Genomic DNA, 13662 nt, shown 5'->3' on the forward strand with positions numbered 1-13662 from the left:
AAGCACTGATGTGGACTCAGTTGGAGTATTGTGAGCCGCTTTGGGCCCCTTACCTTAGAAAGGATGTGCTGAAACTGGAGAGGGTTCAAAGGCGGTTCATGAAAATGATTCCAGGATTGAACGGCTTGTCGTATGAAAAGAGTTTGATGGCTCTGGCTCTGTATTCACTGGAATTCAGAAGAATGAGGGGTGACCTCATTGAAAGAGCTTGCCAGAGTGGCTACGGAGAGGATGTTTCCTATGACAGGGGAGTCTAAGAACTGAAGACACCGCCACAGAATAGAGGGGCGTACTTTTAGAATGGGGATGAGGAGGAATTTCTTTAGCCAGAGAATGGTGAGCCTGTGGAATTCTTTGCCACAGGCAGCTGTGGACTTCCTCACATGTAGTAATTTAGAGGGAGCAGGAATTTTATTTGTGGTAGGGTGGTGAAAAATGCTACCATCTGTTCCCAGTTTTAGGAATCTGTAAATTTGAGATATTTTCTCTCTCTCTCCTTTTTTCCAGATTATGGAATTGAAAAAGCCTAACCAGCAGAAGGCAGCAGTCGGCTTTGGTGGTGTACAGCCTTCGGGCTTTAACTCATCAGGTGACTATATCTGGGAAAGACTGAATGGAAAATGTTTACTTCTGTCCACAGACTTATTTAGTGCATGTTTCATCACTATGTTCATATTTGTGTCATTTTCTTTAGCTGAGGTAATCTTTATGAAGTCAGTTTTTTTTTAAAAAAGCAAGAGTTAATTAAATGAAATTTATGCAGCAAAATTTAAAACAAAAATACCTTTTCGTGACTCACAGATCTGTGGGCATCAGTTTGGGTTCCAGTTTACAAGTATTTTATATGGAGAGATACTAATGGGTAAAACTATTTAATTTCAAGTTGTGAGACAAAATAGGAAGAACATATCTCAAAAGAGGCAGGCAGATTAAAGATGTTCAGAATTAAAGTGGACATACAGTTGAAGTCAGAAGTTTACATGCACCTTAGCCAAACACATTTAAACTCAGTTTTTCACAATTCCTGAGATTTAATCCTAGAAAACATTCCCTGTCTTAGGTCAGTTAGGATCACTACTTTATTTTAAGAATGTGAAATGTCAGAATAATAGTAAAGAATGATTTATTTCAGCTTTTATTTCTTTCATCACTTTCCCAGTGGGTCAGAAGTTTATATATACTTTGTTAATATTTGGTAGCATTGCCTTTCAATTGTTTAACTTGGGTCAAATGCTTTGGGTAGCCTTCCACAAGCTTCTCACAGTAAGTTGCTGGAATTTTGGTTCATTCCTCCAGACAGAAATGGTGTAACTGAGTCAGGTTTGTAGGCCTCCTTGCTCATACACACTTTTTCAGTCCGCCCACAAATTTTCTGTTGGATTAAGGTCAGAAAATGATGTCAAGTCTGGTTCATCCTTGAGAGCAATTTTCAAACGCCTGAAGGTACCACGTTCATCTGTACAAATAATATTACGCAAGTATAAACACCACCCAGCCGCCATACCGCTCAGGAAGGAGACGCATTCTGTCTCCGAGAGATGAATGCACCTTGACACGAAAAGTGCAAATCAATCCCAGAACAACAGCAAAGGACCTTGTGAAGATGCTGGAGGAAACAGGTAGACAAGTATCTATACCCACAGTAAAACGAGTCCTATATCGACATAACCTGAAAGGCTGCTCAGCAAGGAAGAAGCCACTGCTCCAAAACCACCATGAAAAAGCCAGACTACAGTTTGCAAGTGCACACGGGGACAAAGATCTTACTTTTTGGAGAAATGTCCTCTGGTCTGATGAAACAAAAATTGAACTGTTTGGCCATAATGACCATCGTTATGTTTGGAGGAAAAAGGGTGAGGCTTGTAAGCCAAAGAACACCATCCCAACCGTGAAGCATAGGGGAAGCAACATCATGTTCTGGGGGGTGCTTTGCTGCAGGCGGGACTGGTGCACTTCACAAAATAGATGGCATCATGAGGAAGGAAAATTATGTGGATATATTGAAGCAACATCTCAAGACATCAGCCAGGAAGTTAAAGCTCGGTCGCAAATGGGTCTTCCAAATGCACAATGACCCCAAGCATACCTCCAATGTTGTGGCAAAATTGCTTAAGGACAACAAAGTCAAGGTATTGGAGTGGCCATCATAAAGCCCTGACCTCAATCCGATTGAAAATTTGTGGGCAGAACTGAAAAAGCGTGTGTGAGCAAGGAGGCCTACAAACCTGACTCAGTTACACCAGTTCTGTCTGGAAGAATGGAACAAAATTCCAGCAACTTACTGTGAGACACTTGTGGAAGGCTATCTAAAACGTTTGACCCAAGTTAAACAATTTAAAGGCAATGTTACCAAATACTAACAAAGTATATGTAAACTTCTGACCCACTGGGAAAGTGATGAAAGAAATAAAAGCCGAAATAAATCATTCTCTCTACTATTATTCTGACATTTCACATTCTTAAAATTAAGTAGTGATCCTAACTGACCTAAGACAGGGAATGTTTTCCAGGATTAAATGTCGGGAATTGTGAAAAACTGAGTTTAAATGTATTTGGCTAAGGTGAATGTAAACTTCTGACTTCAACTGTAAATGGTTGGAAGGTTGTTTTCTAATGAAGGCCTTCATCAGTTTATTCATTGGTAGCACAAGGGCTAATAGTACTTGCACATACTGATTCAATCCCAGCTGGATTGATCTGCACTGAACATTGCTGATGTTAAATTTTGTAATGTTTGTGAGAATAGGTCTTTATCTTGCTTGTAGTCCTACATCCATTTTATAATTGAATCCTACCACACAAATGAAAGGGTCTCAAGTTGTGTTACTGTGAGCTTTTGTGATTTGGAAGCTCTGTTTCTTATGGGATTTAACAAAACAATGAAATGTTTTTTTTTCTTTCTTTCCACAGCTTTCACCTCTGCTACTGCAAGCAGCAACACATTTAGTTTTAAACCAGATGCTGGATTAGGGACTGCTGCAGCAGCCCCTTCATTTGGAAACTCAATGGCATCTACAGCCCCTCCACAGTCAGGATTTGGAACCAAAGCAGCTGATTCTTCCTCAGTCTTTGGAAACAAACCTACCTTTGGGGCTCCTTCAGGGACAGTGGCTTCATTCTCAGTCTTTAGTAGTTCTGTATCTAGTTCTGCGCCAGGTATCTCCGTGTTTGGAAACTCTTCCCAATTTGGAAGCAACACAACAGTTTCCAGCAGTTTTGGGAGTTCTGCATCGATGGGAGCACCTATCTCCTCAGCCTTTGGGAGCTGTGTAACATCAACAACTGATACCTTTGGGGGTTTTGCAGCTACAGCAGCAACAACAACAACAACAAATACTGATTCTGGGACAACTCCTATACCTGTCTCTCAGCCACAGAACACTCCTGTCAATGGGTGTGATGCACTGTACACACCCCAGGCACAACTTTCAGCAGATGACCTGCAAGAATTTCAAGCAAAGACCTTTACCCTAGGGAAGATCCCGTTGAGACCACCACCCATTGAACTTTTGACTGGTTAAGTAAATTTGTGAATTGATTATTTTCCTGGGCGTGAATTTGACTAATACAATCGCAGTTCAAATTGAGCTCTCTCAATTTAAGTTTAATTTTTGATAAAGATATTACTTTATTTACTATTTAACTAGTTTACCATTGTAATAACTTACTGGGGACTTAACTGTTGTGTTCTCTTTATATCCCAACCAAAATTCAAAAAAATTGTGCTAGCTCTCATTGGAATAAATGCATCAACATATCAGTGTTTGTTTCCCTGCGCAGGGTCTGCCTGAGCTGCTGAGTTCCTCTAGGAGTTTGATTTCACTCTGGAAGAGTGACTATGTTGGTGAGAGCATTGAATGTTCCAGCAACTTGAAAGTTGACGAGTTGTTATTTTAAGTGGAAATATCCCTTATTTAGTCCTTATTAAGTATTTGTCAAAATATTTCTAGGGCTGCCTTTGTGCTAAATTTGACAGGAAAGTATTTGTATTAAGTATAAAGTTTATATATTTTTTTTAAAGTTAAGTGTACAAATAATAAATATCAATGGAATCTGCAGACAGAAACTTCATGATACTTCCAGGCTGAGCTGAAATTAAACTTTTTAAATGCCTGAAATTATTGCGAGAAAAAAATTATATTTTCCATAAACAATTTTTATAATGTTTTGTTGTTTTATAAGCATAATTCCACATTCATCCATGGAATATTTGATTTAAGAAGTGATTCCCTCAGTGGGTGGAATATGCTGCACATGTTTTCATCATACAAGATAAATTTGCATTTAGAGTTCTTCCAAGACCGGATAACCCTTCATTACCACAAAACTCATTGTATTTTGTTCGGTCTTTGAGTCAGAACACTACAGCACAGAAACAGGGCCTTCATCCCATCTAATCCATGCCAAACTCCTAATCTGTCAACTCCCATTGACCTACATCACTGTCCACCATTTCTGCTGGTAGCTTATTCCACACTGTCATTACCCTGTGAATGAAGCAGTTTCTTCTCGTTCCCCCTAGACGTTTCGCCCTTAACCCATGACTTCTAGTTGTAGCTTCACCCAACCTCAGTGGAAAAGGTCTACTTGCATTTACCCTGTTTATACCCCTCAATATTTTATACCCCTATCAACTCTCCTCTCAATCTTCTTTGTACTAGGGAATAAAGTTCTAACCGATTCAATCTTTACCTGTGACTCAGGTTCTCAAGTCCAGCAACATCCTTGTGAATTTTCTCTGCACTCTTTCAATCTTACGTACATCTTTCCTGTAGCTAGGTGACCAAAACTGCACACACTACTCCAAATTAGATCTCACCAATGTCTTAAACAACTTCAACCTAACATCCCAACTCTTGTACTCAATGTTTTGATTTATTGAGGGCCAATTTGTCATAAACTTTCTTTACAACCCTATCCGCCTGTGATGCCACTTTCAAGGAATTATGAATCTGTCTTTCGAGATCCCACTGTTCTACTTTACTCCTCAGTGCCCTACTATTTACTGTGAAGACCTACCCTGGTTGGTCCTACTGAAGTATAACCCCTCACATTTGTCTGCATATTTCAGCCATTTTCCCAGCTAGTTCAGATCCCCCTGCAAACTTTGATAGCCTTCCTTGCCTCCTCTCCGACCCCCCCCACCCCCCAAAATCTTGGTGTCATCTGTAAATTTGCTGAGCCAGTTAACCACATTATCATCCAGATCATTGATAAATGATAAACAACAATGGATCAAACACCATTCCCTGCAGCACTCCACCAGTCACAGGCCTCCAGCCAGAGAGGCAGCCCTCTATAACCACTCTCTGGCTTCTCCCAAAAAAGCCAAAGTCTAATCCAATTTACTACCTCATCTTGAATGTCGTGACTAAATCCTCTTGACCAACATCCCATGCAGTACCTTGTCAAAGGCTGTGCTAAAGTTTTACATTGCAAATTTGAAAAAATATATTGTTTTAAATATTGTTATGGCAAATTATAGCTCAGATGATGATTCTAAATGAGTACACTCATGGATGTAGGTATTTTGATAGCTTGTCTCCGATTAGATAATTTATTGAATGCCTTCTAAAAATTAATTTACATTGCATTCACTATCCTTTGCAATCCAGGTAACCACAATTCATATTTTAGAACAGTGCAAAGTATTTACAGTTACATGCTTTTGGACTTTCTGGAATTGTAGAGAAGCTCTGTAGAGGTGGCTGTCTCTGTGGTACAGGACACTCACCACCTTTTGTGATTCTGACCGTCACTTCTCCCAAAACAATAACCATTAAAACAGCTGAAGAGCACAAATGGCCTTCGACAAGTCCTTTGTGAAAGTCCTGGCTTAACATTTGCAGCTTTAAGTAACGAAAATTAACGAAAACCAATTTCCCCCGGGATCAATAAAGTATGATTACTACTACTACTAATAATAATAATGTGAGCATCTGAAATGTTTGTTGTTGCAGTTAGCCATTGCACAGATCTTCAGCATGAGTAGCTCAGTTTTCCAGGTGAGGGATTTGCAGAATAATGAAGGCAAAGCGATTGGCTTGAATGAATAAGAACGTGATGGTTGATATTCCAGTGATTCTCAGCAATCTCTATAGTTAGACAAGTTGCACTCTAGTTTTAGATTGAATTTAGCGAAGGTGGTGGTTACGTGTTTGCGTAAGTATTATGTGCTTGCCATAAATAGCTGAAGAAGGTTCCAGTGAAGCACCGGGACTTATCTCCTGTCACGTGCATGAAGAGGAATAACTGTAGGAGCTTCTGCTACAAGTTTGGTTGCGCTTTGTCTTAATCATAAATTTATATTGTGTGGCATGTCTCAAACTTGTGTTTGCACATACTGCCCACTATTCAAGCATGCAGGAATATTATCCAAACATATTGTACATTTAACCCTCAATCAGGATAAAATGTCATATAACCAGAGTGAGCAATTAACTAGGAATGAGGCTTGATCTAAGCCCAGCCCAGGAGGAAAGGGTGCTTGCCATTTTCCAGACACCATGACTGTGGGGCGGCAATGTTGCAGAGACGATGAAAGGTGACACCCAATCCTCATTCTCACACCCTACTTGCCCTAACCTACGTTCTCTTTGATTTATCGAACACTATCACACACAAGATGCTGGAGAAACTCAGCAGATCAGGTAGTATCCATGGAAATGAATATTTCAGTCCAAGAAGATGCCAGTGTAAAAAGGTGGGGGGAAGGGGAAATAGGCTTGCTGGAAGCTGATAGGTGAATCACAAATACAAGAAAACCTGCAGGTGCTGGAGATCCACACACACGCCACACAATGCTGGAGGAAGCCAGGTGGGTGGGAAAGGTCAACAGCTGGAGTAGAAAGAATCTGATAGGAGAGTGGACCATAGGAGAAAGGGAAGGAGGGGACCCAGAGGAAAGTAAAAGGTCAGAGTGGGGGGTGGGGTAAGTGTGTATTAGAAGGAGAAATTTATGTTCAGGCCTTCAGATCGGAGGGCACCAAACAGTATGGTTGTGTCCCCACTCTCCTATTTCACCCCACCTCCACCAGATGTGTCTATCAGAAAGCTGAGGCATAGTTATGGATGAACAAGTAAATGAGGTGCTTTAAAGCCTCTCAGCCACAGATGTGTGTAACGCAGAAGCCTAGATGTGGTGACCAAATGGCCTCGAAAGAGGACCAGAGCAATGAGAGATGCAGACTGAGTGTAAGATGGGGTGGTAAACTGGATTGGACTTTGGCTTTGTGGAAGAAGCCAGAGAGTGGTGGTAGATGATCAACTCTGCCTGGAGGCCTGTGACTAGTGGACTACTGCAGGAACTGGTTCTGGTCATCTATAAAAATGATCTGGGTGATAATGTGGTTAACTGGATCAGCAAATTCGCTGATGACACTAAGATTGGAGGTATAATGGACAACAAAAAAGGCTATCATGGCTTGCAAAGGAATTTGCATCGGCTGGAAAAATGGCAGATGGAATTTAATGCAGACAAGTGCGAGGTTTTGCATTTTGGTAGGACCAACCAGGGTGGGGCATTGAGGAGTGTGGTGGAAAAAAGGGATCTGGAAACCATCCGTGGAAAAGATCGGTCGACGTTTCGGGCCGGAACGTCAACCGATCTTTTCCATGGATGCTGCTCGACCTGCTGAGTTCCTCCAGCGTGTAGTGAGTGTTGCTTTGACCCCAGCATCTGCAGAGTATTTTGTGTTAGGGATCTGGGAATATAGGTCCATAATTAGTTGAAAGTGGTGTCACAGGTAGATAGTGTTGTAGAGAAAGCCTCTGGCACATTGGCCTTCACAAATCAATGTATTAAGTACAGGAGATGGGATGTTACGTTGAAGTTGTACAAGACGTTAGTGAAGCCTCATTTGGAGTATTGTGTGTGTATTTTTGGTGACATACCTACAGGAAAAATGTAAATAAGGTTGAAAGTCAGTCTCTCTCCTCCTCCCCCATCTCCCCCTGAAGATTGAGGGAGGCATACAAAATTGAGGGGTATACATAGGGTAAATGCAAGCAGACTTTTTCCACTGAGGTAGGGTGGGACTGCAACCAGAGGCCATGGGCCAGGGGTGAAAGGTGAGAAGTTTAAGTTTAAGGAACTGATTCGCAGAGATTCACAGATAATGGCCTTTGACTTCCCCAGTGGGCTCTTCCCTTTCTCCCGTGGTCCTCGTCCGCTAACATCGGTTGCTCGTCGTGGCAGGTGAGCTCAGACCTGTGCCATGCTCCTCCTGTGACATGTGCAAACTCAGTGTCCCTGATGACTACGTGTGCAGCTGCAGCTCCTGAGAACCGCATGGTGACATTGGAGCTGCGCACGGACTCACTTGGGAGCATCCGAGATGCTGAGAATGTTGTGGATAGCACATTTAGTGAGTTGGTCACACCGCAGTTTAAGGATCTAAGGAAAGATAGGGAATGGGTGACCAATGGGAAGAGTAGTCGCAGGAAGGTAGTACAGGAGTCTCCTGCGGTCATCTCCCTCCAAAACAGATGTACCGCTTTGGGGTCTGTTGGAGGAGATGGCTCACCAGGTGAAGGCAGCAGTAGCCAGGATCATGGCACCATGGGTGGCTCTGCTACGCATGGGGGCAAGAAAAAGAGTGGTGGAGCTGTTGTGGTAGGGGATTCCATGGTAAGGGGAATAGAGAGGAGCTTCTGTGGCCGCGAATGGGACTCCCGTATGGTGTGTTGCCTCCCAGGTGCAAGGGTCAGAGATGTCTCGGAGAGGCTGCAGGGCATTCTGAAAGGGGAGGGTGAGCAGCCGGCTGTCGTGGTGCATGTAGGTACTAACAATATAGGAAGAAAGCGGGATGAGGTCCTACAAACTGAATTTAGGGAGCTAGGATCTCAAAGGATTTCAGGATTATTAGTGTTGCCACGTGATAGCCAGAGTTGAAATAGCAGGATATCTAGCATGAATATGTGGTGCAGGAGGGAGGGTTTCAGATTCTTGGGGCATTGGAACCGCTTCTGGGGGAGGTGGGACCAGTCCATCTGGGTGGTCTTCATCTGGGCGGGGCCGGGATCAATGTCCTAGGGAGATTGTTTACTAGTGCTGGTGGGGAGGTTTTAAACTAATATGGCAGGGGGATGGGAACCAACACTGAAAAGAAGAGGGAAGTGATGCAGAGACCGAAGATAGAGTTGGTGAAGAAAAAAGAGTAGAGTGCATAAAAGGAAAAAGCAAAAATCGCATAGGTCACTAGATTCTAAAAGGACCATGAGGATAAGGGTGCTTTATGTAAATGCCCGTAGTATTAGAAACAAGGTTAGTGAACTTGTGGCACAGATCAGTACCAAGGCATATGATTTAGTGGCCATTACAGAAACTTGGTTGCAAGGTGGAGATGACTGGGAATTAAATATCCAAGGGAATACAGAAAGGTAGGCAGGAAGGCAAAGGAGGTGGGGTAGTGCTGTTAATTAATGATGAGATCAGGGCGATTGTGAGAGACGATATAAGATCTACGGAGCAGAATGTTGACTCCATCTGGGTAGAGATTAAGAATAGTATCAGATAAAGATTTTTTTAAGTTTATGGAGAGACAAAATACTTTTGAAGAGAATACATTAGAGGAGACTTCTGGTCTTATCAGATGGGATGCCTTTAAGGCATATATTAGAGGACAAATTATTTCTTATACCGCAAGTATTAAGAAAAAAGCTAATAAAGAGAGAAGTGATTTAGCTAATCAGCTGAAACAACGAGACTAAGAGTATGCCTTGGCTCCAGAACCTGCCTTATATAAAAGACATGTTGAAACTAAAACTAAATATGATTTTTTAACTTATCCAACTGAAACCCAACTCCTAAAAGATAAAAAGTCAATTTTATATTCATGGAGATAAAACAGGTAAATTATTGGCTGATCAGATTAAAACCTTTATAGCTAAACAGCAGATTAAAGAAATATGCAAAGCTAATGGTGATAGGACAACTGATTATTTAGAAATAAATGATACTTTTAGAGAATTTTACTCTAAACTCTATAGTTCTGAATCTTCTAAGGATAACACTGTAATGAACATTTTTTTTTTAAGATCGACTAAACATTCCCACAATTTCTGCCGACAACAGAAAGTTGTTGGAACAACCTATTTCTTTTGAGGAAATTGTCGAGGCTGTGCGCTCATTGCGTTTGAGGAAATTGTCGAGGCTGTGCGCTCATTGCGTTTGAGGGAATTGTCGAGGCTGTGTGCTCATTGCGTTTGAGGGAATTGTCGAGGCTGTGCGCTCATTACGTTTGAGGGAATTGTCGAGGCTGTGCGCTCATTGCGTTTGAGGGAATTGTCGAGGCTGTGTGCTCATTGCGTTTGAGGGAATTGTCGAGGCTGTGCGCTCATTGCGTTTGAGGGAATTGTCGAGGCTGTGCGCTCATTACGTTTGAGGGAATTGTCGAGGCTGTGCGCTCATTGCGTTTGAGGGAATTGTCGAGGCTGTGCGCTCATTACGTTTGAGGGAATTGTCGAGGCTGTGCGCTCATTGCGTTTGAGGGAATTGTCGAGGCTGTGTGCTCATTGCGTTTGAGGGAATTGTCGAGGCTGTGTGCTCATTGCGTTTGAGGGAATTGTCGAGGCTGTGCGCTCACTACGTTTGAGGAAGTTGTCGAGGCTGTGCGCTGATTGCGTTTGAGGAAATTGTCGAGGCTGTGCGCTGATTGCGTTTGAGGAAGTTGTCGAGGCTGTGCGCTCATTGCGTTTGAGGAAGTTGTCGAGGCTGTACGCTCATTGCGTTTGAGGAAATTGTCGAGGCTGTGCGCTCATTGCGTTTGAGGGAATTGTCGAGGCTGTGCGCTCATTGCGTTTGAGGAAAGCTCCAGGTCCAGATGGATTTTCTGGAGAATTTTACAAGACCTTTTCCTCACTGCTTATATCTCATTTATGTTCAGTTTTTCCGGATTCATTTAAATCGGGAAGACTCCCTCAATCTTTTTATGAGGCTTCCATTTTGCTTATTCTTAAAAAAAAGGATCCAACTGAATGCTCTTCTTATAGATCAATTTCTTTAGTTAATGTTGATACTCAGATCCTATCTAAAGTTTTGGCCCATAGGATTGAAAATATTTTGCCATCTGTCATTTCTGATAACCAAACTGGATTTATTAAGAATCTATATTCTCACTTTAATATTCGTTGGTTATTAAATGTTATTTATTCTCCTTCTAACATGATATTGGAATGTGTGGTATCCCTAGATGCTGAGAAAGCTTTTGACAGAGTTGAATGGAATTATTTATTTAAAAGTTTAGAAAAATCCAATTTTGGACCCGTTTTCATTCAATGGATTAAATTACTTTATTTAGTTCCTTCTGCTGGGGTTATCACTAATTCTCATAATTCCAAACCATTTAAACTTCAACATGGCACTAGACAAGGCTGTCCATTGAGCCCTTCGCTTTTCGATTAGAACCCTTAGCCATTGCCTTTCGAGAATCTAATGCTATCGCCAGTATTTTAAGGAGTGACACTATTCATAAAGTCTCGCTGTATTGCTGCTATTTATTTCTAATGTTGAGACTTCATTACCCCATATGTTTTCTTTACTCTCCTCTTTTAGCCAGTTCTCAGGTTATAAATTAAACCTACATAAAAGTGAACTTTTCCCTTAGAACAATTTGATACCAACAAATTCTAACCTTCCTTTTAAAATTGTAAGAAACCAATTTACCTACTTAGGTGTAACAATCACTAAAAACTATAAGTGTCTATTTAAAGAAAATTTTCTTACCCTATTGAATCACATAAAAAGGATACTATTAAATTGGTCGCCTCTTTCATTATTGCTGATTGGTCGAATTAGCTCTACCAAAATGAATATATTACCTAAATTTATATATCTTTTTCAGGCATTACAGGTTTTTATTCCTAAATCTTTTTTTTTTGATTCTCTTGACTCTATTATTGTATATGGAAGAATAAGCGTTCTAGATTAAATAAAATTCATCTTCAGAAAGGTAAGAAAAATGGAAGATTAGTTTTATCAAACTTTAGATTTTATTATTGGACAGTTAATATAAGAAATCTTACATTCTGGTTATATTACATAAATTGTGAGGATTGCCCAATGTGGGTTTCTTTAGAAGCTACCTCTGTTAATAAATTTTCTATTGTTTCTCCTCTTGGATCCTCGCTCCCTTTGTCTCTGAGTGAGTTAACTGATAATCTGGTAGTTAAACACACTATGAGAATTTGGATACAATTCCGAAAATACTTTGGCTTATTGAGATTTTCTCTTTCGAGTCCCATTTTTTCTAATGTTTTTTTAAACCCTCTATGATTGATGTGGCTTTTAAAGAATGGGATCGATTAGGTATTAAATGTTTTCAGGACGTGTATGTAGAGGGAAGTCTTTTTTCATTTGAACAACTGTCAACTAAATATAGTTTACCCAAAACTCTTTTTTTTTTGATACCTACAAATAAGAGATTTTTTACGGTCTCAAATAAGTACGTTTCCTAAAAGTCCTGATAATAATCTACTAGATGTAATTTTTAATTTGAAACCTTTTTATAATGGATCTATATCTAATATTTATAATACGTTGCTGGGAATGAGAAGTGTTCCTTCAGATAAAATTAAAAATTTTTGGCAACAAGATTTACAGACTTCAATTTCTGAGGAAACTTGGAATCAAATTTTTAAATTGGTTAACACTTCATCGTTATGTGCCCGCCACTCTCTCCTACAATTTAAAGTGGTCCATAGGGCCCATATGACTAAGGATAAGTTGTCTCGTTTTTATTTGGATATATCTCCGTATTGTGATAAATGTAATAATGGAGAAGCTTCACTCATTCATATGTTTTGGACATGTCCGAGTCTTGGAGAATATTGGAAAGAAGTATTTCAAACTTTCTCGATACTTTTCAAAGTAAACTTTAAGCCTAATCCTTTAACTGCTTTATTCGGTATTGCTGGAGGAAAGGATATTATTTTGGAGTCATCTGACTTGCACATTTTGGCTTTTATGTCTCTTATGGCCAGAAGGACACTGTTGCTTAAATGGAAAAATGAGGGCCCTCCTATTCATGCCCAGTGGTTACGTGATGTGATGTCATGTTTAAATTCAGAGAAGATTCAATGCTCAATCTCTAAATCTAGTCAAGACTTTCAAACATTGTGGGGACCTTTTCTGAATTATTTTCAAAACCTTTGATTTGTTGTTAAAGCACTGATGATGACTAATAGTTTTTTTTTCTTTTTTCTTTACCAATCAGTTTCAGTCTTGGTAGCGGGTTAGATTTTTTTTAATATAATAAAATTACTATATTTCAATGCTACGAATTAATTAACCTGTATGAATATAGGGTAAGGAGTCTTTATATGCAATTTAGTATAATGTATTGATATATTTTTTTCCTGTGTTCTGTATTCTTATATGTAAATTAATAAAAATATTGGAAAAAGAAAAGAAAAGAATAGTAAAGAGAAAAAATCAGTGGTGGGAGTTGTCTATAGGCCACCTAATAAAAATATTGCAGTGGCAGAAGCGATTAACCAAGAAATAACTGAGGCTTATAAGAGTGGAACGGCAGTTGTGATGGGGGATTTTAACTTCTACTGTATTGGAGGGGCTAAATTATTGGCTGTATTGGAGGGGCTGGTCGGAGGCTGGAAGTTTTCGGACGGTTGGACTCAGTGTCGGCTGTGGTCGGCTGCTTCCAA

General features: G+C 40.4%; 1 protein-coding gene across 1 annotated transcript in view; it reads left to right on the top strand.

Moving 5' to 3' along the window:
- nup42 (nucleoporin 42) overlaps window positions 1–13305 on the top strand; it is a 64924-nt gene extending 51619 nt beyond the window's left edge. Inside the window, exons 6-7 of the mRNA XM_063069408.1 lie at window positions 508–589; window positions 2911–13305. Of these exons, the coding sequence (XP_062925478.1) occupies window positions 508–589; window positions 2911–3521 (693 nt within the window). The 3' untranslated portion in view covers window positions 3522–13305. The remainder of the gene's footprint in view (window positions 1–507; window positions 590–2910) is intronic.
- Window positions 13306–13662: the final 357 nt, after the last annotated feature.

The sequence above is a fragment of the Mobula hypostoma genome, chromosome 17 (assembly GCF_963921235.1).
Source record: "Mobula hypostoma chromosome 17, sMobHyp1.1, whole genome shotgun sequence".
NCBI classification, from domain to species: domain Eukaryota; kingdom Metazoa; phylum Chordata; class Chondrichthyes; order Myliobatiformes; family Myliobatidae; genus Mobula; species Mobula hypostoma.